The sequence below is a fragment of the Trichomycterus rosablanca genome, chromosome 19 (genome assembly GCF_030014385.1).
Source record: "Trichomycterus rosablanca isolate fTriRos1 chromosome 19, fTriRos1.hap1, whole genome shotgun sequence".
Classification (NCBI taxonomy): Eukaryota; Metazoa; Chordata; class Actinopteri; order Siluriformes; family Trichomycteridae; genus Trichomycterus; species Trichomycterus rosablanca.
The window spans coordinates 7,887,639-7,913,907 of record NC_086006.1 but is presented as its reverse complement, the minus strand read 5'-3'; the positions used below and the strand labels follow the sequence as shown (position 1 = coordinate 7,913,907).

Here is a 26,269-nt window from a genome sequence, read left to right as displayed (position 1 = left end):
GACATGGTATTTAAAAACTCCAGCAGTGCTGCTGTGTCTGATCCACTCATACCAGCACAACACACACTAACACACCACCACCATGTCAGTGTCACTGCAGTGCTGAGAATGATCCAGCACCTAAATAATACCTGCTCTGTAGTGGTCATGTGAGGGTCCTGACCATTGAAGAACAGGGTAAAAGCAGGCTAAAAGGGTATGTAAAAAAAATAAATGGACTACAGTCAGTAATTGACAGCCAGTGTAGAAACAAGGAGGTGGTTTTAATGTTATGGCTTATCAGTGTACCTACATGGTCAATGAGACTGTTAAAAAAACAAAATAAATAAATATACAAAACAAAACAATGGAATAAAGAAAAAAAAAACAGCTATTACCACAATGATCATTGAAATATCAATAATAACTGCATTCAGAGCTTGTGTGTTACTAACTTTTTACAATTTCTACAAGTGCCCACTTGGGAATTAGCTGCCACATGGATCCTTCCTAACCATATGACAGCAGGAATGTAAGAGGCTTTTCATTTGGCCATTAGTCCACAGTCCATACCAAACCCTCATCGTCTCTATGCTTCTTTTATCTCCTTTTACTTTAACAGAATACTAGGACAGATAAAAAAGAGCACTATTGATTTGACCTGTTGTCCTTTTGAAGGGTAGCCGGTTAATCTGCAAAGATTCCCACATTTAGGGTCAAAATAAGCTTATAAACTAATAGTGATCAAACTGAAAACTTCTCGTAGAATCATCACTGTCAGTGCACAATAATGAAGAGTTCCATCACTTCATCAGCTATCCCTGGTGTACAACGTTTCCTGCTGCCTGCTGCTGGTTTGGGGGATGTTTCATGTGTGGGATTCCCTCACCAGGGCCTTCCCTACAGAGGACATCTCCACAGAAAGGACCACAGTTGGATTCTGAAGCCAGGGGGGCTGGAAGAGGGATTCAGTCCAGGAGCTTCTACCCAAGAGGGTCAAACCTCCACCGACTGAATCTGGTTCATCTGAGCTCGCATCATCTGTATGCTGTTGAGGATCTTTTTCTGATGGCCAGCCAGAGTCACTCCAACTTTCAGGATATCACTGAGGATAAAGCAGAGCCAGATGAGAGAAACTACAAAAGGACCTTCATTATAGAGCATGATGAAATAGGCTAAACCATTGGTTCTCAACCTTTTTCTCTTAGATCCCCCCCTGTTATTCTTCAGCTTTCAGCAAGTATGACAAAATGTATTGAGTTCTTGCTCATGGGAAATTTGATGAATCCATAATATTTTCTGGTTTTGGTTAATATAGTGGGTTTACTTCTGGTGAACTGGTAGTGGAAGCATCCTCACGTTCTACCTCAGTGGGATGTGCATCAACTCAATCAGAATCTTTCATACTTGCCATTTGTTGAACCTAATCAAATATCTGTCAATTTTAAAGACCCAACATAGGCTATTGGTAGGTCCAATGGCTAGTAGCCTAATTGTCTGTCCCATTATGTGATTATTTGTTACTCTTTCCAATCAAATGCAACAGGACCCCCCTCTAGGCTCACTGAGGCCCCCTAGGAAGCAAGGAACAAATGCAAAAAGGAAGCAAGCTGAGAAAGAAATGATGCCAGGATGGAAACATGTGCAAGAAGAAGGACCAAGCAATGCAATGGCCTAATAGCTATTAGCCTAACAGCTAATTTTCTGTCCCATTATGTGTGATTATTTGTTACTCCTCCCAGTCAAATGCGGCAAGTGGACCCCCCTCTAGGCTCACTGAGGCCCCCTAGGAAGCCTTGGCCCCCTGATTGAGAACCACTAGGCTAAACAAGTGCAAGGATGGAAGCATGTTTAAGAAGAAAGAACCAAGCAATGCAATAGCCTAATAGCTATTAGCCTAATAGCTAATTTCCTGTCCCATTATGTGATTATTTGTTACTCTTTCTAATCAAATGCAACAGGACCCCCCTCTAGGCTCACTGAAGTCACCATAAGTTGCCTCGGCCCCCTGGTTAAGCACCACTGGGCTACACAAGTGCAAAAAGGATGCAACAGAGAAAGAAGCATGTGCACCAAGAAGGACCAAGCAATCCAATAGCCTAACAGCTAATTTACTGTACCATTACGTGTGATTATTTTTTACTCTTCTCAATTAAATGCAACAGGACCCCCCTCTAGGCTCACTGAAGCCCCTATAAGGTGCCTTGGCCCACTGGTTAAGAACCACTGGGCTAAACAAGTGCAAAAAGCTCTTCTTAATTGAATGCAACAGGCTCACTGAGGCATCTTAGGGGGCATCTGCCCCCGGTTGAGAACCACTGGGCTACACAAGTGCAAAAATGAAGCAAGCAGAGGAAGAAAGGAAGGGGCACGTAAACAAAGAAAGGTTATGGCAAGCTCTAATAGCTTGTGTTTACTCAGCTTGATAATGATATAAACATAGCAAAAGGTCCCTCAGAACAAAGAAACTTACTCTAGAGTCATCTGTGACACTGCATCAAAGGAGCTAAAGCCCTCGTTGTCGAAGTTGGTCTTGTACTGGCCCATCTTGATGGCGTCCAGCCACTCATCCACAGTGCTGAAGCTGGAGAAGTCTGGAGTGCTGCGGTCCAGCAGAGGTAGATGCACACTGCAACAAGTCCGTAGACACACAACATCAGCATCATCAAGTACTGCAGTGTTATATATATCATCATCATCATCATCGCTAACATCATTCACAACATAACTGGTCTGAAAATGTATGAAAATTTTAATTTCAAAGAAACAACTAAGCACTATACAGTATAATCTCTATACTTTCTTGTCTCAGTACTCCAGAACACACTATGCGGTCAAAAGTATATGGACACCTGACCTTAAGCTTGTCAGAATAGGAAAAAAATCCATTCCAGGACTGAAGAGTGCTACTAATATTTATAAAATAAGTCATGTGGGAATGGTGGGTTCACAAAATTGTGGGCTTACAGAAGTCAAAAGTATATGGAGACTTCACCTTAAGCTTGTTGGACATCCAATTCTAAAACAATTGGCATTAAAATGCAGCCTCCTACCCCATCCTTCCATTGTGGCTATAAAAGCCGCCACTCTTCTGGACGGGCTTCCTACAAGATTTTGCAATGTGTCTGTAGAAAATTGTGCTCAGACACTTAAATGAGCATTTGTAGGGTCATGCACAGATGTTTGACCTGCAATCAACATTCCTGCCTGTCCCAAAAGTGTTAATTAGGGTTAAGGTCAAAGCTTTGCATCAACTATCATACCAAACTCATTAAACCATGTCTTTTTGGACCTAATCATGTTAGAACAGGAAAAAAAACACTCGATTCCAGGACTGACGAGTGCTACTTACATTATTTATAACATCAGCCATGTGGGAATGGTGGGTTCACAACATTGTAGCCTTACAGGAACAAAAAACTAAGCAATTATTAATCTAGCTAGCCATTCCTATTGGTGTAATGGCCTATTTAAATATTAGCAATACCCCAAATTTGGAACATTTACTGCTTTATTAACACCAGACATCCAACCTTTCAACACATCCCAATTCTACATCCAGATGATATATATTTTTTAAAACAGGCAACTGGCATTTCATTAAACTCACCCTTAAATTGAGCCTATCTGCCAGTAACACAACAACACAATATATAATTGGGATGATATTCCCCTTATGACAGACTCTTAGCAAATCAACAACTAGCCACATTATGACAAGTATACAGCAGGTCTTTGGTTTCTTCAGGCGGTGTAATCTTACCCTGAAGAGAGCGGAGTGGTGACCTTCAGGCTGTTGGGGGTGCGGATCATTTTGTCCAGGGTGTTCACAATCTGTCCAAATTTAGGTCGATTGTTTCGGTCCTTCTGCCAGCAGTCCAGCATTAGCTGGTGTAATGCATTGGGACAATCCATAGGAGGAGGTAATCTATAATCCTGCTCTATAGCATTGATCACCTGCAGGGAGTTACAAACAGTTAACAACACTAACACTAATACTGTTTAACTCATTTATTAAGCTGGACGCTATTTTTAAGCAATCCATGATCAAAGGATCAATACATGGATGTGTCCACTAGGGGTCTCTGTGGTGTTAACTACACAAAATCATAAAGAAATGTCTGTAAAATGTCCTACATCTTGATTGCTCATGTCCCAGTATGGTCTTTCTCCATAGGACATGACCTCCCACATGACGATGCCATAGCTCCACACATCGCTGGAGGAGGTAAACTTCCTGTACTGGATTGCCTCCGGCGCGGTCCATCGGATGGGAATCTTCCCTCCCTAGGAATGAAAGTAGATTTAGTATTGGTTTGGCTGCTATACACACAGATTTTGAGAGACAGAGAACTCAAAATTGAAAGACAATTCCACAGTTACTGACATACTCTTGGTACAAAATTTTTCATTATAGTAAAAATTATAATAATAGATCACTGTAATAATAAATAGATTGCTAGTTACCATCGTTTGATGTTTAAGGTATGCATTTTAAATGTTGAACTAGCTTTTGCCTACCCATTTCTTTCATTTAACAAAGCTCAAATCTTTGTGGACATGACACTTGACTAGATATGTGTTTTTTTTATTTTGATGATTTACTATAAGTTTGTTGGCCTCCTATCTACTAACGATGGTCTGCTAATGCAACTTTTTTCAAGTAACCCACATTTTGTACATGAATTTTACCATGACCCAGGAGACATAAAATTTATCAAAACAAAACACGAAACAAAATATAGTTAATTAATGAAAATGGTGGAAATCTGGCCCTACTGTGGTTTACAAGGTGTAACATAAAGCCGCCACAAATGGGCGTTCATGTACAAGATCTTTTTTATGTTTTTAATGTAAAATTGGTTTATTTAATTATTATTATTTTTGTCTGCGACCCATTCTTTTTGGCTTGCGACCCACCCAGGGTTTGAAAAACCCTGCACTAGAGGTTGAATTTTTTTTCAACCACAATTGTATTCCCAAATTGAACTAATACCTTTGTACACACTTGCAATCAGGAGGAAGCTCAAGCAAAGCTTAATTTTTTACAATATATATTGGAGGGGAAGTATATATATATTGAAGTCCCCCTCCCAAATAAATATTGATGTAAAAATGCTAAACATATTTTACTCAATAGCTTTGCATAATGTTAGCTTTAGTGTTCCCCCTTAGTTATTGATGGCAAGAATGTTTTACAATGGCAGGAACCCCACTCTCCTCAAAATTCTACCACTATTTGCACTGGCATCTGTAATAAAACAGGACGGTACAATCAGCGGGTACGATCACATCAGCAGGTTTTTCTCAGTTTTTATGAACTTTTGTGGATGTTCACTCACATCTGTACATCTGTGGTCCTGTGTTAAAAAATATAAACTAATCTTAATCTATACCTTGCCAGTAAATTTGACTATTAAGTCTAATAATTACATAATCTGTCATGCGGTATAAAGTTCAAGCTGTACAATTCACATTTAATAGTAAATATGTTCCTTTAATTTAATATGAACAACATTATAGAGATAGTCAATTAAATATTTGTGTGGGAAAAAACCCAGGAACACATCTGTGCAGATACCCTGCTAGTTGTTTTCTGAACTATAAAATATAATATAAATGTTTAAATCATTTTTATTATTATTATCTTATTTTACATTATATTACATTAAAATGTCTGTTATGCTCCATGCCAATGAACTGTAACTAATATTCAGGGCGCTTGGGGAACACACTTACCAGGGTGCTGGTGTAAGTTGGGTCTGACGTGTCATCCTCCAAAAAGCGGGACAGCCCGAAGTCGGACACTTTGCACACTAGGTTGCTGTTAACCAGAATGTTGCGGGCAGCCAGGTCTCGGTGCACATAATTCATGTCACACAGATACTTCATACCTGCTGCTATACCCCGCAGCATGCCCACCAACTGGATCACTGTAAACTGCCCATCATTTTGCTAAAAACAACAAATGAATAAAAAATAAACACACAAACAAGAAGATCCAGGTATTCTAATTCGGAGCTGCACAGTGATCGTAGAGGTTGTTTATTGCTTATTTTTTGAGCAGAACCTTTTCCCTGGCTCTTAGACTTTGCTTTTTGAAGCCTAGAACACTGCTGAACCTGAATGACCCTCATCCAGCTGTGCCTCTAGTTGCCTACATCTGATCCCAGACTACAAGGATGCCAGCAGTTGGAGGCCAAAGGAATAAAGCAACATAGAATTGCTTTTACTTCAATTCTAGAACTGATGTCAATAAACACATATTGAAAAAAAAAATCTATGAACATAAGGTTAATATTACAACCCACCCTGAGGAAAGAGTCCAGCGATCCATTCTCCATGAACTCGGTGATGATCATAACAGGACTGCTTTTAGTCACCACACCCTCCAAGTGAATAATGTTGGGGTGATCAAACTGGCCCATGATGCTGGCCTCACTCAGAAAGTCCCTCCTCTGCTTCTCGGTGTAGCCTGATTTAAGTGCTTTAATAGCCACCAGGATCTCTCTCTTCCCAGGCAGGCGAAGATTGCCGCTGCACACCTCCCCAAACTCACCTAAATGACAACATGCTGTAAATTCAGCACCTGACCTCCATGCCATATCACTGTTCCATTAAATAAATACAGTTTATGTTTACAGTGTTATTTACCTGCACCAATTACTTGTTCGATCTTCACACAGGACATGTCTATTTCTTTAGCAAACTCACGCACCGCCTCGTTGGGGTCCTCGTAAGTAAAAGGATCGATATAGATCTTCATTCCTGGTGACACTTGGGTGGAAAAAGTGGAGCTCTAATTATAAATTAGATTTAAAAAATTAAAATTTCCAACCAGAAACAATTCAAACTTCTGCCCTGATACTTAATAATAACATATTAATAAAAATAAAGGTTAAGCAAAGATTAAAAAAGTAAACTGAAAAAAAGTGAATATGGCATACAATAAGTGAGGATGGTAAGAAAGAAAGGATTCTTATTATTTACTCATTCCTGGACAATTGGCAATGCCCAGTGTGCGTAATTTCTTCCACCTTTCAAAAACAATGGTCACATACATAAGCTTTGTATTTTCCTTGATTACTACATTTATTTATTAATCAATGCATGAATACATAGGGACAGTGGTAGCCTAGTGGGTAGAGCTTTGGGCTATCAGTCAGAAGACTGTCAGTTCAAATCCAGGCTCGGTTATGCAGCTCTTGAGCAAGGCACTGTCATGGAAAAATGTGGTGAGAATGCATAAGTCGTAGAACGGTACCAATGGTACCAACGGACTGGATTGAAGATGTATTTAAACACAATTGTGGGTTCTTACAGCAGTATGTATACTGATGAACAAGTAACAGAACTGTTGGCCTCTTTCTATACTACTCTAGTCATATTATGGTTTCAACACTTGTGTGTTGGACTTTGGAACCTCCATTCTGTGCTAACTGTTGTTTCTTATATGCTTACAACATTTTACAACTGCAGAACTACAGACATGTTGCTTATCTCTGTTCATTCCACTCCTAACCACACCTCAAGCACACGTATAGCTTTAATACTTTAATCAGAATCAGAATCAGAATCAGAATATCTTTATTGTCATTATACCAGGTATAACGAAATTAAGGTGCCATACTCTCAAGTGTTATAAAACAATATTTAAAGAAACAATTACAAACAAACTAACAATATGAGCTTATTTTATTAAATAGCTGTTACTTTAAAGTATAGATTAAAGAAATACTCTATTCTATACCATTGATGTATTTGTGTGAGTATACAATTATCCCATCAGTGGAAACAGAACCTGTGACTCATACTGACCAGACATTACCATCATCATAATAATAATTATAATAAAAATAATAAAGGGCTGATAGGAGTACTTAATTTGTCATGTATACATATATTTGTGTACCGTACTGAAGCTGGGGTTCAGAGCACAGGGTCAGCCAGGTGCCCCTGGAGACAAGAAGATTAAGGGCCCAACAGTTGCACAGCCAGGATCAAATAACCCACAGCTCTACCTACTAGACTTCTACTGTCACTATACATTGGTAGTGACGATTCTCAGCACTGCAATGACACTAACATGGTAATACTTTTATCAGTGTCTGATTACAGAATGCTTTCCTACAAATACATGGTAATTTTATGTTGTTCAAAGCAGTGTGTCTTTGCATTCTATGTCTTGCATAAATCACTGGTAAAGAACCTAAATCAATTCAGTAAATGTGAATTGGTTATTTGGTTTGAAACCGAGAGGATACTCACTGTGGCCGCTGGTGTAGTGCTGGAGCTTATCTGTAAACTCAGAATCTGGTCTGTCACTTCCTCTCCTGAAAAAAGCAGGCATAGATTGAGATGCCAAACCTTGAGATGCCAACAATAATTTAATAATAAATATAACTAATAATTAATATTTATACCCACTGTGTAGTACATGGCAAAGCCAGATATCACTAGGGTCAGTTATTATGTCAGTTATTATTTGTTGGGTTAATTAATCAGTTGGTTATGTAATAAATTTAAAAAAGAATTTAAAAAAACATGATTTATTTTCATTTATTTTTTAATGTTTGATAGCATTTCAATTTGACATCTGATTGGACTATTTAAAGACATATACTGTATGTCTTCACTGTAAACCATTTCACTGTAGCTTGTAAGCTTTAATCTCTGTGGTGGAAGAAAACTATTTTTTAAACAAAATTTGTCTGTATTCTGCATGATTCATATATCAATCAGTCTCGACCAGACTATCATTCCTGCTGCTCAAAAGCATTTCCAGAAATGATGCTACCACCACATTTTGTAGTGGGGATGGTGTTAGCTGGCTGATGTGCCTTGTTTGATTTAAGCCACACATATCCCAGAATTCAAGCCAGAATGTTTCATCACTCTTTCTGCAGTTCTTCAGGGACGTTTTTGCAATTCTTCTGAAAGGTTTTAATGCATTTGAGGACAGTGTATCCAATTAGACCTCTGGTGTGTTTTGAATGTTGCTATAATTTATTAGGGACTAAGAAGAAATATCTACTATACTAATAAACATCAAAAAGATAACTATTTATCCATGTAAAGTAATTCAAAACAGCTGATTTGCATCTTACTTACATGCTATCAGCAATTTGGGTGAATTGGCATGGTAATTGCTTGCATGAGATCAAAGCTAATCTTAAAATTTCAAGATGTATGAACACTTCCCTTTTTAAACTTGATTAATTAGATTAAAGATTTGTGAAGTGTTTTATAGATCAAACATAAAAAACATACTACATTATATTTGAAATCAAAAGCAATTAAACCCACTATAGAGGGCTGAATACTTTATTATAATCTACGGCAGTGTATCCCTAAACCACAATAACTCACCGATGGCAGACAATGATCAGCACAATGACAGAGATGAGAAAAACAATGCCTGCAGCAGCAGAGCCGATGATGAGAGGGAGTTTCTCCTTCAGGCTTGAATCATACTCCTCTAAATAAACACCCAAAGCAAGGACAACATACAGTTTAAGTGTAAGGTTTACACACACTTGTAAGAGACATTTGTTTATAGCAGTTCTGGAATTTAAAGGATTTCTGCAACTGTTCTTCTTCTGTCAACAAATTAAAAAAGTTGATTATGGCTTTGCACATATGAATACAGCTTAACAGCACTGATTACAATTGAATTTTTTTTTTGCCAAATTCCATGACAGAATTGTCATTTACCATCTACCATACATGATTATAAAAAGATTAAGGGAATCTGAACAAATGGTTTTATAGACATAGAGTGTGTGTGCTTGACAGGCCTGCCTGCAGTCAAGATCTGTCTCCTATTAAAAATGTATGGAGTATCATGAATTATTATATGGGGAAAAATTCCACTTGCAAAACACCAACAGTTAGTATCTTCAGTTCTTAAATGAGTAGAACATGTAATTATTAGTGATGTAACACAGTGGTAAACATGCCTGTCCCTATTTTCTGAAACAGCGTTTGTATTTTTGACCCATGAGTGTTTTTAAGTTCTTGAATTATAAGGAAGGTTTCAGTATTAATCATTAAAATCTTACAGATGCTATGACACACACATCTCTTACAATTATATGTAAATATTTAATGACTACTGTTCAGTATAAGAAAGATTCTCGGCTGTCTTCAGTCAACACTTAACAATACAAACAGCCAACACTCATAAGGTCAAACTAAAGTTAAGTCAATGTAATGATTTGGCGATCATTCATCTCCAGCCATTCGAGTGTTGGCAGCTAACGTTATTACCCAACACTCCATAAAATCTTTTATTAACGTTGTCTGGAACTATATAAGTGCCAACTGGCAAACCGTTTATTTCTCTGAGCTTATTTGAACTCTGTAAAAGTATCGCAAAAAGAACACAGCCAGTGGGGTGTATGACAGCTCACTTTTGGAAAAGCAAGATCATGCTGGGATAGGAACTCTGACATCTGTTTTGAGCTCTGCTCTTGGCACAGCGCTGTACTGACAGGCTGAAAGCCATTGCTGTGAATAACAGAGATTTAAAAAAGAGATTGGGTTTTGCCAGTCAGTGCTGAGTGATCGGGCTAATAACTGACAAAGATTTAATTAGTCTGTGCTGACAGGCTATCACATCAGATCACATAATGTCTACAGTAACAAGAACTAAGAAATTAAGGTTTTTTTTAATACTGAATTAAATATCTCACCAATCAGGTCAATTTTGTAGCTGTTAATTTGGCTGACACAACTAGCTAGAGTTTACCAGTTAGCTGTGTATTAGTACTGTATTAATGCATGTGATGGATCACCTGCTTTTTAGATTTTACAGTACTTGCTATGAGATTTTAAATTAAAGCACACAAGAGATCATTCTGTTCAAAAGATGAATTCTCATGGAAGAAGAGTGAATTTGCTCTGCTTCAATCCTTAAACTCTAGTCTTTCAGGGCTAGCTGTGAGCTCCAGTAAAAAAAAAAGCTTTTAAAAGTTGACTCTAAATAGCACTAAACACAAGTAAAGACATTTCAAAACCCTCTGTTTACTTTAGACACAAATCTTCAAAATATGTGTTTCATGAATAGGCTTACCATTTGACTTGATGCCTAGCTCAAATTCAAATCCTGGACTGGACTAGTGATCAGCAAGTTTCTGGTTCAAGCCCCACTTGTTGGGCAACCCTCAATTGCTTGCATTGTATTCAGACACAGTTGTAAGTCGCTCTGGATAAAAGCGTCTGCTGAATTCCATAAATGTAAATCACTGCTACTGATTCATCTTAGCTTATGGTCGCGTTATTGACCAGCACAAGAGACAGCAACAATTACTAACTTGTATTATTTTATCACCATATCTATTACCATCTGTGCAGATATTGTCTTACTAATAGTATTATCAAAGCAACTTAACTTAAACATTTATTTTACTGCATTTAACAAAATTTTTATTTCTATTTCATTTTTTAAAAATTATATTTTATGCTCGGATCCCCGTTTTTTTGCAGTTGAGGAGGGTATATTGCTACTCACAACTCCTTCGACCAGCACACAGCCCTTAACAGAACCCTTTTACACCTATGCACTCTGCACAGGTGCCTCTATCTGCCAATCAAGGTCTTTACACAGAATTTAAAGACCCCGCCCACAAAGTCCAGTCATCCCTCCCTGCAGGCACTGCCAATTATGCCACCTGGGCGCCCCTCCATTTAATTTTTATGTTTTACCACCACTTTATCCTGGTCAGGGTTGCAGTTGCTCTGGCTACCCTGGAATCACAAGGTGCAATGCAATGCTGTGACACATCCCAGACAAGACGCCAATCCATCACAACGAAACAGCCATCATAACTGTGACTTACAATTTTATATACACATTTTAAAACTCAGTAAGAATATTGAATCTATATGATCATACCTTCAGTCATGGTTTGAAAGTACATTTTCCCACTAAAGCGTCCAAATCCGGCCACGGTCCGAGCTCGCACCTGAAACACGTAGATGGTTCCGGGTTTTAGACCTCGAATCACAGCTGTATTAGTCTGGCTTCTCAGTACAGACGAGTTCAGCTCAGCCGTGTTCTGTTGAAGAAATCAAACACACTTTATGATCCACTGCATTTCACAATATCATGGCTTGTCTTTAAGAGAAAATAAATGCAATAATGCACTATAAGGAGGTAAGTAAATATAACTGTGATTACTTTCTCATAATACTGCAACTCGTAGTCTAGGATGACTCCGTTCGGCTGATCTGGCTGAGACCATGACAGTGTGATGCTGTTTATTGTCTTGCTGACCTGGTGTATGATGGATACCACTGACGGAGCTGTAAAGACAAAGATAACACTGTCACAAAATATACATTTTAAATATATAGAGCCCTGGATGCTTGTTTATTTTCAATAAGGATAATCTAGGGTGGAAGGATGTCTTCATTTGTCATATATACATATACACATGTACTGTACAGTACAGTGAATTCTTTATTCGTATATCCAAGCCTTTTTGGAAGCTTGGATCAGAGAACTAAAGCCCTGGAGCCAAGAAGATTATGGGACTTGCTCAAGGCCCAAACAGTAGCAGCATTGTAGTGCCGGGATTTAAACCTACAACACTTGGACTAAAAATGTCCAGAACTCAGTATGTCACAGACTGGACTGAATAATGAAGAAATCAAATGGTTTTCTCTCTAGTTATAACTTTTAGTAAATTTTTTGTGTATGTATGATTTGTTTACATCCAATTTATTCAAATTATCCTTCAGGCCACTCAAAAAGGATGGGTCCCTGCTTAGTCTGGTTCTTCCAGTTGGTAATCCACAATCCACAGCTCTACCTACTAGGCTACCACTGTCTCACTAGGCTACCAATGTGCATAAATTATCAAATTTAACATTCAAATAATATTGTGTGAATATTTACACACATATTTTATCACTTGCATGCTTATGTGGGAACACTGCTCCTATATAACCTTTATTAATTCAGTGTATCAGACTGCTCCTTGAAGCAGTAGGGGCTGGTGGTGGCTCACAACAGCCCTGCTGACCAATGCCATGCCAAAGTCAACTGGACATGCACAAACCCCTAGCTAATTCTGCAATATTTAAAATGTAAATTAAATACACTTTCAAATGCCGGTTACAAAGGCATGAGAAAGTATTTGACCCCGATTTCTTCCATTTTTCACATGTACATTTTTCAGATCTTCCACACACAAAATGTAGCTTTTAAATCACCATTTTATTTGCTGAAGATAAAGATTTATTCAAAACCTATATCACCCTTGTGAATGTCACCAAAGTAAATGACTATTTCCCCAAAGTAATTGCCCCCCTAACCCTAATAACTGGTTGTTACCAGTTGGCAGTAACGGCTGCAATCAACCATTTGCGATAACTGGTTTCTGAATGTTGGTTTATTTTTGGGAATAATGGACTTGTGTTTAGTCTTCTCACCAGTGGTTATTTGTTGGTTTATAGAAGATGCTAAGAAGAGTGTACTCTCTTTTTTCCCAATGACTGGTTATACTGGCAACCTTAATTAGTTTTCTGTCATGCATGTTCTGTCTTTGTCTTTTTTCACAGAAAAGTCCTTAAAACCCCAGGCAATATACAACAACAAAATTCCATTTACAGACCTGGACATGTAAAAGGTAGAGTGTTAAATCAGACAGGTAAGGAGAAAGGGCATTCTATTTCAAACCGAATAATCAAACAATTTATTTTGCATTTGAAGATGCCAATGTGTTGGTCTGAATTTAAATGAAGCAGCAGTAGGTCCCAGAGCCTTTGCCTCGACATGTCTGATTGAACAGTGAAAACATTTTGTAGACAGATAAGGGATGCCACTTCATCCTTTTTTATTCTCCTCTTACTCATGATGTGTTAGTTGTTTGCCTGTTTGTCCAGTATGAAGGCATGGATAACATTTGGCTGACAGAGAATGTGGTGAAAAATGGTTGGAATGTATTAAAAGTAAATGATAAAGCAGTATTTTTTATGTCAGTGTTAACTAAATGACAAAAATAAGTCAGCTTGCTTTAAAAAAACATTACACAATAGATTTAGCTTTTGCCTAGCTCTTTTTGTAACCATATCTCTATTAAGTGCACACTAACATTAATTCTGAAGCCAGTACTGTAAATGATATTTATTGTTGGCATGAAGCACATGGGCATACCTCTGCCAAAACTCATTCATGTAGGAGCTCACTCTGTTAAGAAGGCTGCTGAGTACAGCACTCCCAAGCACACATAAGACCCAACACAGCTAATCAAAAAGTTAATTACAGTATACTGTTCTAAAAAAGTAGAGGAAATCTCTTGGAACCTAATGTTACTTAGAAATGGTTCCAAGTAACATTCTTGATTTCTATGATCCAAAATTATGATCTGCTTTTAGAAATCTGTACATAGGTTGAATTTGACTATTTATTATTTAAATAATAGTGTATTATAATTACTTAATTACTAATAATGATTTGTTAGGCAATGGCAAAGTGTAATGACATTACTGAACTCAAACAGTCTAAATGAACAGTCATTCTTCAGACCTTGTCTGTTTTACTATATATATATACGTATATATATATATATATATATATATATATATATATATATATATATATATATACTGATCAGCCATAACCACCTTCTTGTTTCTACACTCACTGTCTTACCATATAGAAGCACTTTGTAGTTTTACAATTACTGACTGTAGTCCATCTGTTTCTCTACATGCTTTGTTAGCCCCATTTCATGCTCTTCTTCAATGGTCAGGACCCCCACAGGACCACCACAGAGCAGGTACTATTACACTGGAGCAGGTACACACACTAAGTCAGTGTCACTGCAGTGCTGAGCATGATCCTCCACCTAAATAATACTTACTCTGTAGTGGTCCTGGGAGAGTCCTGAACATTAAAGAACAGCATGAAAGGGGGTTAACAAAGCATGCAGAGAAACAGATGGACTACAGTCAGTAATTGTAGAACTACAAAGTGCTTCTATATGGTAAGTGGAGCTGATAAAATGACAGTGAGTGTAGAAACAAGTTGTGTTTTAATGTTATGGTTGATCAGTGTATTTTCTATAGATGTAAGCAAATGCATAAAAACATTCCTGAGTATAAAAGAGAAAATGTTCTCTATGCTGTATAAAACAGACCTCCAGCTGGCTGGATCCGTTTCTGGCCATGTTTCCAGAGCTGGCTGACAATCCATTACTGGCAGCAGCGTTATGAATGTTGGAAGTGGCTTTAGCTGTGAGGTGAAGTTTTATTCGCAGCACCAGTGGGGCAGTAATGTAGGCTGATGGTTATACCACTGTGGCCTCAGCTTGCAGTACAGCCAAGGCCAGAGCGGTCATTAAAATGCTCTAAAAATCTTAATATGCGTTTAGTACTGCTGCTTTCTGCTGATTCTTCTGTCCACATACCAGGAAATCTGATATCAACTCTCACACTGGAGTCATAAGAGTAAAGAATTATGAAACATGATCAGGTGTTGAAAAATGAGTCCAAGGGCAAAACTGAGTCCAGTGCGGTGGTTTAATGAAAAAGACTGGCAGTACGGCAAAGATATAGAACCATAAGTCTGAGTCCACTAGTGAACATGCTTCTATTTTACTTGTTTTTCTCAATTTAATAAAAAGTTTTTCATTACAAAATCTTATTAGCATAATAATTTGAGTGGAAAGTTAATTCATACATAATTTTTGGACTTTTCTAGTATTTGGTATGGCCATATTTATAGCAATAACATACTTCTGACGAGTAGCTCATATATACACTGATCAGCCATAACATTAAAACCACCTCCTTGTTTCTACACTCCATTGTCCATTTAATCAGCTCTACTTACCATATAGAAGCACTTTCTAGCTCTACAATTACTGACTGTAGTCCATATGTTTCTCTGCATGCTTTGTTAGCCCCCTTTCATGCTGTTCTTCAATGGTCAGGACTCTCCCAGGACCACTACAGAGCAGGTATTATTTAGGTGGTGGATCATTCTCAGCACTGCAGTGACACTGACATGGTGGTGGTGTGTTAGTGTGTGTTGTGCTGGTATGAGTGGATAAGACACAGCAATGCTGATGGAGTTTTTAAACACCTCACTGTCACTGCTGGACTGAGAATAGTCCACCAACCTAAAATATCCAGTCAACAGCGGCACATGGGAAGTGTCCTGTGACCACTTATGAAGGTCTAGAAGATGACCAACTCAAACAGCAGCAATAGATGAGCGATCGTCTCTGACTTTACATCTACAACGTGGACCAACTAGGTAGGAGTGTCTAATAGAGTGAACAGTGAGTGGACACGGTATTTAAAAACTCTAGTTAAAGATAAACCAGCAGTCCTGAAATGGACTGAAGTTTTTTGTAAAACCTTGGCTAAAAAAGCAGCATTTAAAAACTAAACAATACAAACTGATATAATGCTAAAACATATAGGGGCTTGGAGGGTAGCAAAAAGGTCCTGGGTTTGATTGCCAGGTTAAGTGGTCTGGGTCCTTTCTGTGTGAAGTTTGCATGTTCTTCCTGTGTCTGTGTGGGTTTCCTACAGGAGATCCGGTTTCCTCCCACAGTCCAAAGACATGCAGTCAGATTTATTGGAGACCCTACAAACTGCCATTAGGTGTGTGTGTGTGGATGGGGGGTGTTTGTTTGCCCTGGGGTGTTTCCTATCTTTCGCCCAGTGATTTATACCCACTGTGACCCTGAATAGAATAGATTGGTGGTAAAACGGACTGAATAAACGAAACATATAGGTGATATTGTTAGGAAAAATCATTGCTAGCAATACCCCTGATTAAACCAATCTCTTACCCGCCTGGTTGGTAGTGATGTTGACCGAGGCAAACTGGGGTGAGTAAGGGCTCTGATCAGACACTCCGTTGACCGCCTGGATCTCGAAAGTGTACTGCGTGTGCGCGAGCAGGTCGCTGATATGCACCCTCGGTTCCGTGAGGCCCAGCTGCCGCGGCACGAACTGCACGTTGTCTCCGCAGCGCGTGCAGGCGCCTCGACCCGATCCGCAGCTCTTGCAGATGATGTTGTAGACCAGGTCATTACGCCCACCGCTGTCACGTGCGGGAACCCACTCGAGCCTGAGCGATGTCTCGTTCACACTGGAAAGCACTCTCTGAGGGGCGGAGGGTACAGCTGCAGGACAAACAAAGTCACGATGTCGTGCTAGTAAGCATCATGGGAAGAGACAAGCAGACTCAGAAGACGCTAGGGGCAAGGGTCAATTCATTTAATCTCAAGTAGAGTGGAAAGGTACATAACATCAGATGGTCTAACGAAAATAATATTCACACTGACAGAATAACAATACAGGGTCAATAATGAAGGTTTCTACAACCCCAAATCAGAAAAAGTTGGGACAGTATGGAAAATGCAAATAAAATAAAAATGCAGTGTTCCTTACATTTACTTTGACTTTTATTTGATTGCAGACAGTTTGAACCTGAGATATTTCATGGTTTATTTGCTCAACTACATTTCATTTGTTAATAAACCTCCATTCCAGCATTTCAGACCTGCAACACATTCCAAAAAAAGTTAGGACGGGGACAATTTAGGGCTGGTAATGAGGTGAAAAAACTAAACAATTATGTGATTCCAAACAGGTGATTGTAATCATGGTTTGGTACAAAAGCAGCATCCAGGAAAGGCTGAGTCCTTGATGAGCAAAGATGATCAGAGGATCTCCAGTTTGTCAACAAATGTGCGAGAAAATGATTGAAATATTTAAGAACAATGTACCTCAAAGATGGGAAGGGATTTGCATATTTCTCCCTCTACAGTGCATAATATCATTAAACGCTTCAAGGAATCGGGAGGAATTTCAGTGCGTAAAGGACAAGGGCGCAAGCTTAAGCTGAACACCCATGATCTTCAATCCCTTAGACAGCACTGCATCAAGAGTCACCACTCAACAATATCTGATATAACCACATGGGTGAGGGATTACTTCTGCAAACCTTGGTCAAGCTCTACAATACAGAGTTACTGCACAAATGCTACTTAAAACTTTACTGTGCAAAAAAGAAGCCTTATATTAACCATGTCCAGAAGTGGAGTCGACTTCTTTGGACTATGAGGCATCTAGGATGGATCATCACACAGTGGAAACGTGTATTGTTGTCAGATGAATCAGCATTCCGGGTCTTTTTTTGGAAAAAATGGACGCTGTGTGCTCCGGACCAAAGACGAAAACGACTATTAGCAAGTCCAAGAGCCAGGGTCTGTCATGGTATGGGGTCGTGTCAGTGCCCTTGGCTAAAGTAATTTACATTACAAAGTGGTAAATGCTTTACTGTCCCAACTTTTTTTGGAATGTGTTGCAGACCTGAAATGCAGGAATGGATGTTTAGTAATAAATAAAATACACTGATCAGCCATAACATTAAAACCACCTCCTTGTTTTTACACTCACTGTCCATTTTATCAGCTTCACTTACCATATAGAAGCACTTTGTATTTCTACAATTACTGACTGTAGTCCATCTGTTTCTTTACATACTTTTTTTTTTAGCTTTCACCCTGTTCTTCAATGGTCAGGACTCTCCCAGAACAACCACAGAGCAGGTATTATTTAGGTGGTGGATCATTCTCAGCACTGCAGTGACACTGACATGGTGTGTTGTGGTGTGGTGCGTTAGTGTGTGTTGTGCCGGTATGAGCGGATCAGACAGAGCAGCGCTGCTGGAGTTTTTAAATACCGTGTCCACTCACTGTCCACTCACTGTCCACTCTATTAGACACTCCTACCTAGTTGGTCCACCTTGTAGATGTAAAGTCAGAGACGATCGCTCATCTATTGCTGATGTTTGAGTTGGTCATCTTCTAGACCTTCATCAGTGGTCACAGGACGCTGTTGGCTGGATATTTTTGGTTGGTGGACTATTCTCAGTCCAGCAGTGACAGTGAGGTGTTTAAAAACTCCAGCAGTGCCTCTGTGTCTGATCTACTCATACCAGCACAACACACACTAACACACCACCGTGTCACTGCAGTGCTGAGAATGACCCACCACCCAAATAATACCTGCTCTGTAGTGGTCCTGATAAGTGGAGCTGATAAAATGGACAGTGAGTGTAGAAACAAGGAGGTGGTTTTAATGTTATGGCTGATCAGTGTATCTCAGGCTCATGCTGTCTGCGATGAAATAAAAGTCAAAGTAAATGTAAGAAACTCTGTGTTTTTATTATTTGCATTTAAAATATTAAATATATTATGTATAATATTTTCATGTTACCTTTTTTACATACCAAAAAAATAATTAATTACAGCTATAAAATGTGGATGGGGGTGTTTAAGGTTTTACATACATTATGTACATTATAAACTGCTTCTCATTCAGTTCAATCTATTATCAAAGCTCACTTAAGAATAACATCAGAACAGTCTGGCACTTTTGAACACTCTACTGTGTGATGTGATGAAAAGCGTATTGTGTTTATTATAATGCAAAGCAACACTGAAAAAAAACGTCCCCTCTACTTTCCTCCTATAACAGGGTGCTACTCTCATTCACCAACGCCCGCTCTTCTAAAAAGTACAGGGAATTATGCAAATCGCTTGTTATTTCTTGGCGGCTTTTCAGTTAAACCAAAGACTGACGTTTTTATTCAGAGTTTGCCACATTCACCGACTACTTCTTCTTAAAAAACAACTTAATTCAGAGATAAAGCAGCACAGCTCAGTGTGCTTATGCATAGGCAATATGAATTACTTAAGGATTTCGAGATTTCCACACTCGGCAGATGAGGCCCAGAGTACAAGCTCTTGAATTTCATGGGTGGCTTTGAGTCAGTGGGAACAAAAGGAAATGGACCTACTTGTGCAGGGCATCTGAGCTGGGTCTGAATCGGTGCGGTAGTAGCCGTTGCGGCAGACACAGCTGGTGGCTCCTTCGTTAGTGGTGCGGCTGTTAATGGGGCACTGCAGGCACGGCTGATCTCCTTGGGATGGTTTGAAAAATCCAGAAGGGCATGCTGGGGGAAAACAGAGAATAGTGGCAGTGAGTGCTTGATATCCAAAACAATGGGCTAAAGCTGACATTCAAAAGTTTATAAACACAACTGTATACACTGACTAGACATAACATTATGACCACTGACAGGTGAAGTGAATAACACTGATTATCTCTTCATCACGGTGCCTGTTAGTGGGTGGGATATATTAGGCACCAAGTGAACATTTTATCCTCAAAGTTGATGTGTTAGAAGCAGGAAAAATATACAAGCGTAAGGATTTGAGAGAGTTTGACAAGAGCCAAATTGTGATGGCTAGACGACTGGGTCAGAGCATCTCCAAAACTGCAGCTCTTGTGGGGTGTTCCCGGTCTGCAGTGGTCAGTATCTATCAAAAGTGGTCCAAGGAAGAAACAGTGGTAAACCAGTGACAGGGTAATGGGCAGCCAGGGCTCATGGATGCACGTGGGGAGTGAAGGCTGGCCCGTGTGGTCAGATCCAACAGATGAGCTACTGTAGCTCAAATTTCTGAAGAAGTTAATGCTGGTTCTGATAGAAAGGAGTCAGAATACACAGTGCATGACAGTTTGTTGTGTATGAGGCTGCATAGCCGCAGACCAGTCAGGGTGCCCATGCTGACCCCTGTCTACCGCCGAAAGCGCCAACAATGGGCACATGAGCATCAGAACTGGACCACGGAGCAATGGAAGAAGGTGGCCTGGTCTGATGAATCACATTTCCTTTACCTGGGGAACACATGTCGCCAGGATGCACTATGGGAAAAACGCAAGCCGGCGGAGGCAGTGTGATGCTTTGGACAATGTTCTGCTGGGAAACCTTTGGTCCTGCCATCCATGTGGATGTTACTTTGGCACGTACCACCTACCTAAGCATTGTTACAGACCATGTACACCCTTTCATGGAAACGGTATTCACTGATGGCTGTGGCCTCTTTCAGCAGGATAATGCACCCTGACACAATGCAAAACTGGTTCAGGAATGGTTTGAGGAGCACAACAACGAGTTTGAGGTGTTGACTTGGCCTCCAAATTCCCCAGATTTCAATCCAATCAAGCATCTGTGGGATGTGCTGGACAAACATGTCTGATCCATGGAGGCCCCACCTCGCAACTTAATGGAATTAAAGGATCTGCTGCTAACGTCTTGGTGCCAGATACCACAGCACACCTTGAGGAGTCTAGTGGAGTCCATGCCTTGACGGGTCAGGGCTGTTTTGGCAGCAAAAGAGGGACCAACACAAAATTCAAAAGATCTTGCAGGTATAAATGGGGTTTGATATGTAATTGCTACAATGCAACTTGACAGGTTGGCAACCTGGCACAAGTTGATATCTCCCTTCTGGTGACTGAAGCATATCATCTCTCATCTCCTCGTTACAAATCAATCAGCAGCAAATAGAACTGTCCTTCAAGGAAAACACTATCTGTATAAAAAAACTAGTTCTTGTATTAAATCCAGTTATAATAAACTCAGTCTGTCTGACATTCAGAAATGAATAAAGGCTAATCAAATATGTGACACATTTTCTGTAAGTGCGGCACAGTATGCTTTCCTAAAAAAGAACGTCAAGCACGAGTGAGCACAATAAAGCTCATTCTATTAGGCTAATATCTCACGGCAGGTTTGACAGTACGACATTAGTCTTGGCTGCATCTTACAGGGTCTGTGATTGATGACACAGCATTTGCTTTCAGTCAGAAGGAATAAAAAGCATACATATTCTCTCATCACAGCTAGCTAAAATAAGGGGGGGTACAGAAGAACGTGTTGGAAACGTTCAGTGGGTGGAAGGCTGAGTGACAGAAACATGAACTTAAGGAAGGAAATTTAACCTTCAATGTTTCACATGGAGCCACAGATAGGAGAACAAGTAAAGTGATATCTTGATAGTTTAGAACTATGTGCTATGTTTCAGGGGGATTTTCAGTGGAACTGGAAACATACAAGTCTTTACAATATGTACCCATTTATTTCTTAATCACTTTACAATTATATTATTATATTTAATTTATTATTATACTATACCAGTGGTCACCAACCACCGGGCCGTGGATCTGTACTGGTCCGTGGGTCATTTATTACCGGGCCACACAGAAAGGGTAAATAATTAGAGATCGCTACATCTCGGGTCGGGTGTTATTGTCTCCAATCACCACTAGGTGGGAGCAGTGTCTCGTTGCAGCAAAAAAATCTCAGGATTCACCCTGATTTTCCATTCTACAGTTATTCCATTTTAAATCCCGCTGCCCCCACCGGTCCATGAAATTATATCTTATATAAATCCAGTCCATGGTGCAAGAAAGGTTGGGGATGGCTGTACTATACCATTTGTTTCAGCAAATGTGCAGCTACTTAGTCCACCAGCATGTAACAACCCAAGTTCTTAAAAAAAAAGACTAGAGATGGAACAGAATAAGAACCAGCAGTGGCTATTAGAAGGGCAATAAAAAAATAGAGCAATCATTCTACCAACTGATGCAGTCTCCCTCCAGCATGGAACTATCTATGGGGGGTAATAATACTGTAGAGGCAAAAAGCAAAAGCAAAATGGTGCCGCAACACCAGCTGAGTTCCCCAGAAATATAAAAAAATAAAGAATGATAAAGTGCAGTTGGAACAGAGAGCGGGATCAAAAAGAGACTCCTCCAGCTGCTGCAAATTAATGCTTAATGAGGTGCAGAGACTGCTGATTAAAGGAACCGGCTCTGTCACTCTACTCAAAATAAAGGACAGTGACCTTAACCATGTACGTGTTGAAGTTATTGATGTAATCTAACCAAAGCTTTATGCAAAAAATGGAGCCCTCTTTGAGGTATCTTAGTTGTTCTTTTACTACCTTTTGCTTATTTTTGTCTCACTCAAGCTGTCATCAAGCTGGCTGAGCAACTCTGGCATTTTAGGTGGCAGGAGAAATATTATTGTCCATTAGGGGTGGCCTGCTGTACTATCACGGGGTTCCATTCAGTTCATCAACACTATTTGGCCTTTTAACTTGTCCATGAGAAAAAACTCTATATTGACAAAAATATATGGACAACTGACCATGAGCTTTTTAGACATCGCATTTTCATTAGACTTTCATTAAAAAAGCTTTATGTGACTTTTATTTTTTTTTACATGTAATAGCAAAGGTATTTTGAAACAAGTCCTGTGGATTAATAAAAGTATCTGTCAAAACGTGGTATTACTAGAACTGTGTGTAAACACTGCATGTTTTCAGTGTCTCCACTATGCCTACAGACATAATAATAACATGTAACCTGCTAGCTGGCAGTTGGCATACATCCATTAGTTCTATTAATTAGCAAAAAAAAAGAAATTGACTATATAGAGTATTTTTTTACATAAATGACACAATATACAGTAAATTTAAGGTTATGTATTCACGTAGCGCCTCGTATTCAAGTGCCTCACGTTTACTGGTTAATTTGCACTATGAGGCAGTCCTAGCAATCCTACGGCAATTCAGTTAGCAATCGGTTAGTCAAAATGTCTAAAGGTCTGTTTGAAAACCTAGTGAACGCTCTACGTCATCCTACGTGCGCTCCAGAGAAGAAGGCTGTTCGAATTCTTAGACACCTTAAAAGGCTGCCTACTAAGGTGCCTTATTTCGATAATCTGACTGATTATTTTGTAAGTAATTCATAGATTAATTCATAGAAGGTCTGTATGAAGTGTCATTTATATGCTAATTCTGTTTTCGACACACACACACGCCTTAGCCCATTGGTTTGAATGGTTTTTAACTGTGTTAAATTAGTAAGCAAAAACTGCAGTGATGTAATCGCCGTAATTGCGATTACGTGTGTGTGTGTCTTATGAGTTCCAGTCTTATGAGTTTGATGTCTTATTAGAATCCTCTCTACTTAGGAAGCTCCCTAGGTAGGCAGTAGGTAGCAAGGTAGCTCAGTAGGTTTTCAAATAGTCCCCAAAGCAGCTAAAAACACTACTCAGGTAACTGACTGGAGAACTCCCAACCAATTCTGTTGTAGTTTTACATTCAACTGTTAAGGTAGGCTGTGCTGTGTATTGTCCCTTCCATTTATTCTATTATTCACTGATGCTGGGGACATGGCTTTTATCATAGACTTGATAAAAGTCTACAGTGGTCAGTTTTAATTAGTATGGATGCCACTATTGAAAAAGCACAATTCTGTATATATTCAACACTTTAATGTTTTATAATAATAATAATCAGAGTGCAGGCAGTGAAGTAAAACGTCACTGAGCTACATATCAATACAATTTATTACAGAGGTTCTTCAGTCTACTATGGCAATGCCTAACAACTTCAAGCCATACATCTACTAAATAGGTTTGTAAATGTATTTTATTATGTGTACTGACTAATGTAGTGCCACTAATTTCTTCACTGCATCATTTCCCTGCTGTACGTCCAACCCTGCATAAATGAATTTTAATGAGAAGAGGTCCACACATCACAGACAGCGAGCACAAGCCAGCATTCTGCATGCAAGAAGCAGACCGGCTTCTGAAATCCAGCTGGAACGAAAGCACAGTGACATAGAGTGTACTACAGACATCTTGTGATCACTCGGTTCTCGACGTCGTAGCACCAAACTGTCAGTCGGCACAGATCAGGGTGAGATTTTGACAAAACAAACACAAAATACTGAAGTCTTATTTAGAACCTGAGCTATTTAGCTACTGACAAACTTAAAATCGCATATTACAGGAATATTCATTAGGATTGTGCACAGTTAAAGTTAGGAGGTTAGCTCTGATCCACAGAGACATAGACTCAATGTAGACGCGCACGGGTAAACATGCCTGGCTGCCCACATGATCAGAAAACAGGATTTGTCTGATTAGACAACCTTCTTTTAATGTTTTAATATACAATTCATATATAGGTGTTACCAAGGACATTTTGGCTGGCCTGTATCTACAAAGCCAACAACCTGTCATTGGTTTGTGTCTCCTAGGACCATTGGTACTCAGTCCATTTTGAAGATACTTCAACCCAATTACTACGCAATTTTGTGTGAAACTGAAGTTTATTTACCTTGTTTCAAACAAAGCTAACCTTCCATTTAAAAAGTGTACTGTGTACCTCACAGCAAGAACATCCTGGGTTTAATTCCCTGGGTACTTTCTGTGTGGGGGCGGCACGGTGGCTCGGTGGGTAGCACTGTCGCCTCACCGCAAGAAGGTCCTGGGTTCGATTCCCAGGTAGAGCAATCCAGGTCCTTTTTGTGCAGAGTTTGCATGTTCTCCCCATGTCTGCGTGGGTTTTTCCGGGAGCTCTGGTTTCTTCCCACAGTCCAAAGACAAACACGTGAGGTGAACGTGTGTTTGACATAAAAAGACTTAACTACCTGTAACTACCTGTTTTTGTCATGAATGTAACCAAACACGTGTGTAAAACATGACGTTAAAATCCTAATAAATAACCTTTTTGTGTGGTGATTGCGTGTCTGTGTGGGTTTCCTCCAGGAGCTCTGGTTTTCTTCCCAGTCCAAAAACATGCATAAATTAAAGCTATAAAATTGCCCTAGGTGTAAATGTGTGTGTGTGTGTGTGCCCTGTGATGGACAAACAACCTGTCCAAGGTCCCTGAATAAGATAAAGCAGTGGTAAAACTGTCAATGAATGAATGAATACTCCAACTCCCATCAGCCTCATCAACTGTCCCACCCTCAGCAGGACATTTGCAGTGCTGCACTTTGCCTGAGTACCACCTGCAGCTTGTTTCCCAGCTCATCAAGGGTGTCATATATAACACATTCACACAGTGTCCATGCACATTTGCTCTGCCACTTTATATTAGAGTCCATGTTTTTATTAGAGATTCGTTCTGGTTCTTTGCTTTCTATGAAGTAGAAATTCTATAAACATATTCGTTGTTTTTCGTAGTATTCCCTTTAACTTAGTGTTTCCTTTCCATTACACATTTTTGTGTTTGTTATAGTTGTTTTATGTTACACTTTAGCACAGACTTCAGATAAAGATGACGTATTATATATGGAGTTAAAAAAATGGTTGGATTTCTCTGTTTTCAGGTGCCTTGATTAATGGGTTATGGTCAGGTGACTGTCAGTATCCCTTGATATTCTTTATATATTTATTTATATATTTTATTTATTAGGATTTTAACGTCATGTTTTACACACTTTCATTCAATTCATGACAGAACAGGTTACTTGTTACACAAAATTCATCAGTTCACAAGTTCAATGTCAAACACAGTCATGGAGCCGCTCAGGTGGCACAGCAGTGAAATACGCTAGCACACCAGAGCTGGGGTTTCGAATACATCGTATCGAATCTCAGCTCTGCCAT

The 26,269-nt window shown here is 39.4% G+C and overlaps 1 protein-coding gene across 1 annotated transcript in view; it reads right to left on the bottom strand.

The window, feature by feature from the left end:
• Positions 1-430: 430 nt before the first annotated feature.
• Positions 431-26,269, bottom strand: part of ephb2a (eph receptor B2a) — a 63,741-nt gene continuing 37,902 nt past the window's right edge. Inside the window, exons 4-16 of the mRNA XM_063015565.1 lie at positions 19,811-19,966; positions 16,791-17,126; positions 12,161-12,285; positions 11,876-12,038; positions 9,349-9,457; positions 8,248-8,312; positions 6,634-6,756; positions 6,291-6,538; positions 5,719-5,934; positions 4,117-4,266; positions 3,743-3,936; positions 2,453-2,608; positions 431-1,084 (exon numbers count right to left, since the gene is read on the bottom strand). Of these exons, the coding sequence (XP_062871635.1) occupies positions 976-1,084; positions 2,453-2,608; positions 3,743-3,936; positions 4,117-4,266; positions 5,719-5,934; positions 6,291-6,538; positions 6,634-6,756; positions 8,248-8,312; positions 9,349-9,457; positions 11,876-12,038; positions 12,161-12,285; positions 16,791-17,126; positions 19,811-19,966 (2,150 nt within the window). The 3' untranslated portion in view covers positions 431-975. The remainder of the gene's footprint in view (positions 1,085-2,452; positions 2,609-3,742; positions 3,937-4,116; positions 4,267-5,718; positions 5,935-6,290; positions 6,539-6,633; positions 6,757-8,247; positions 8,313-9,348; positions 9,458-11,875; positions 12,039-12,160; positions 12,286-16,790; positions 17,127-19,810; positions 19,967-26,269) is intronic.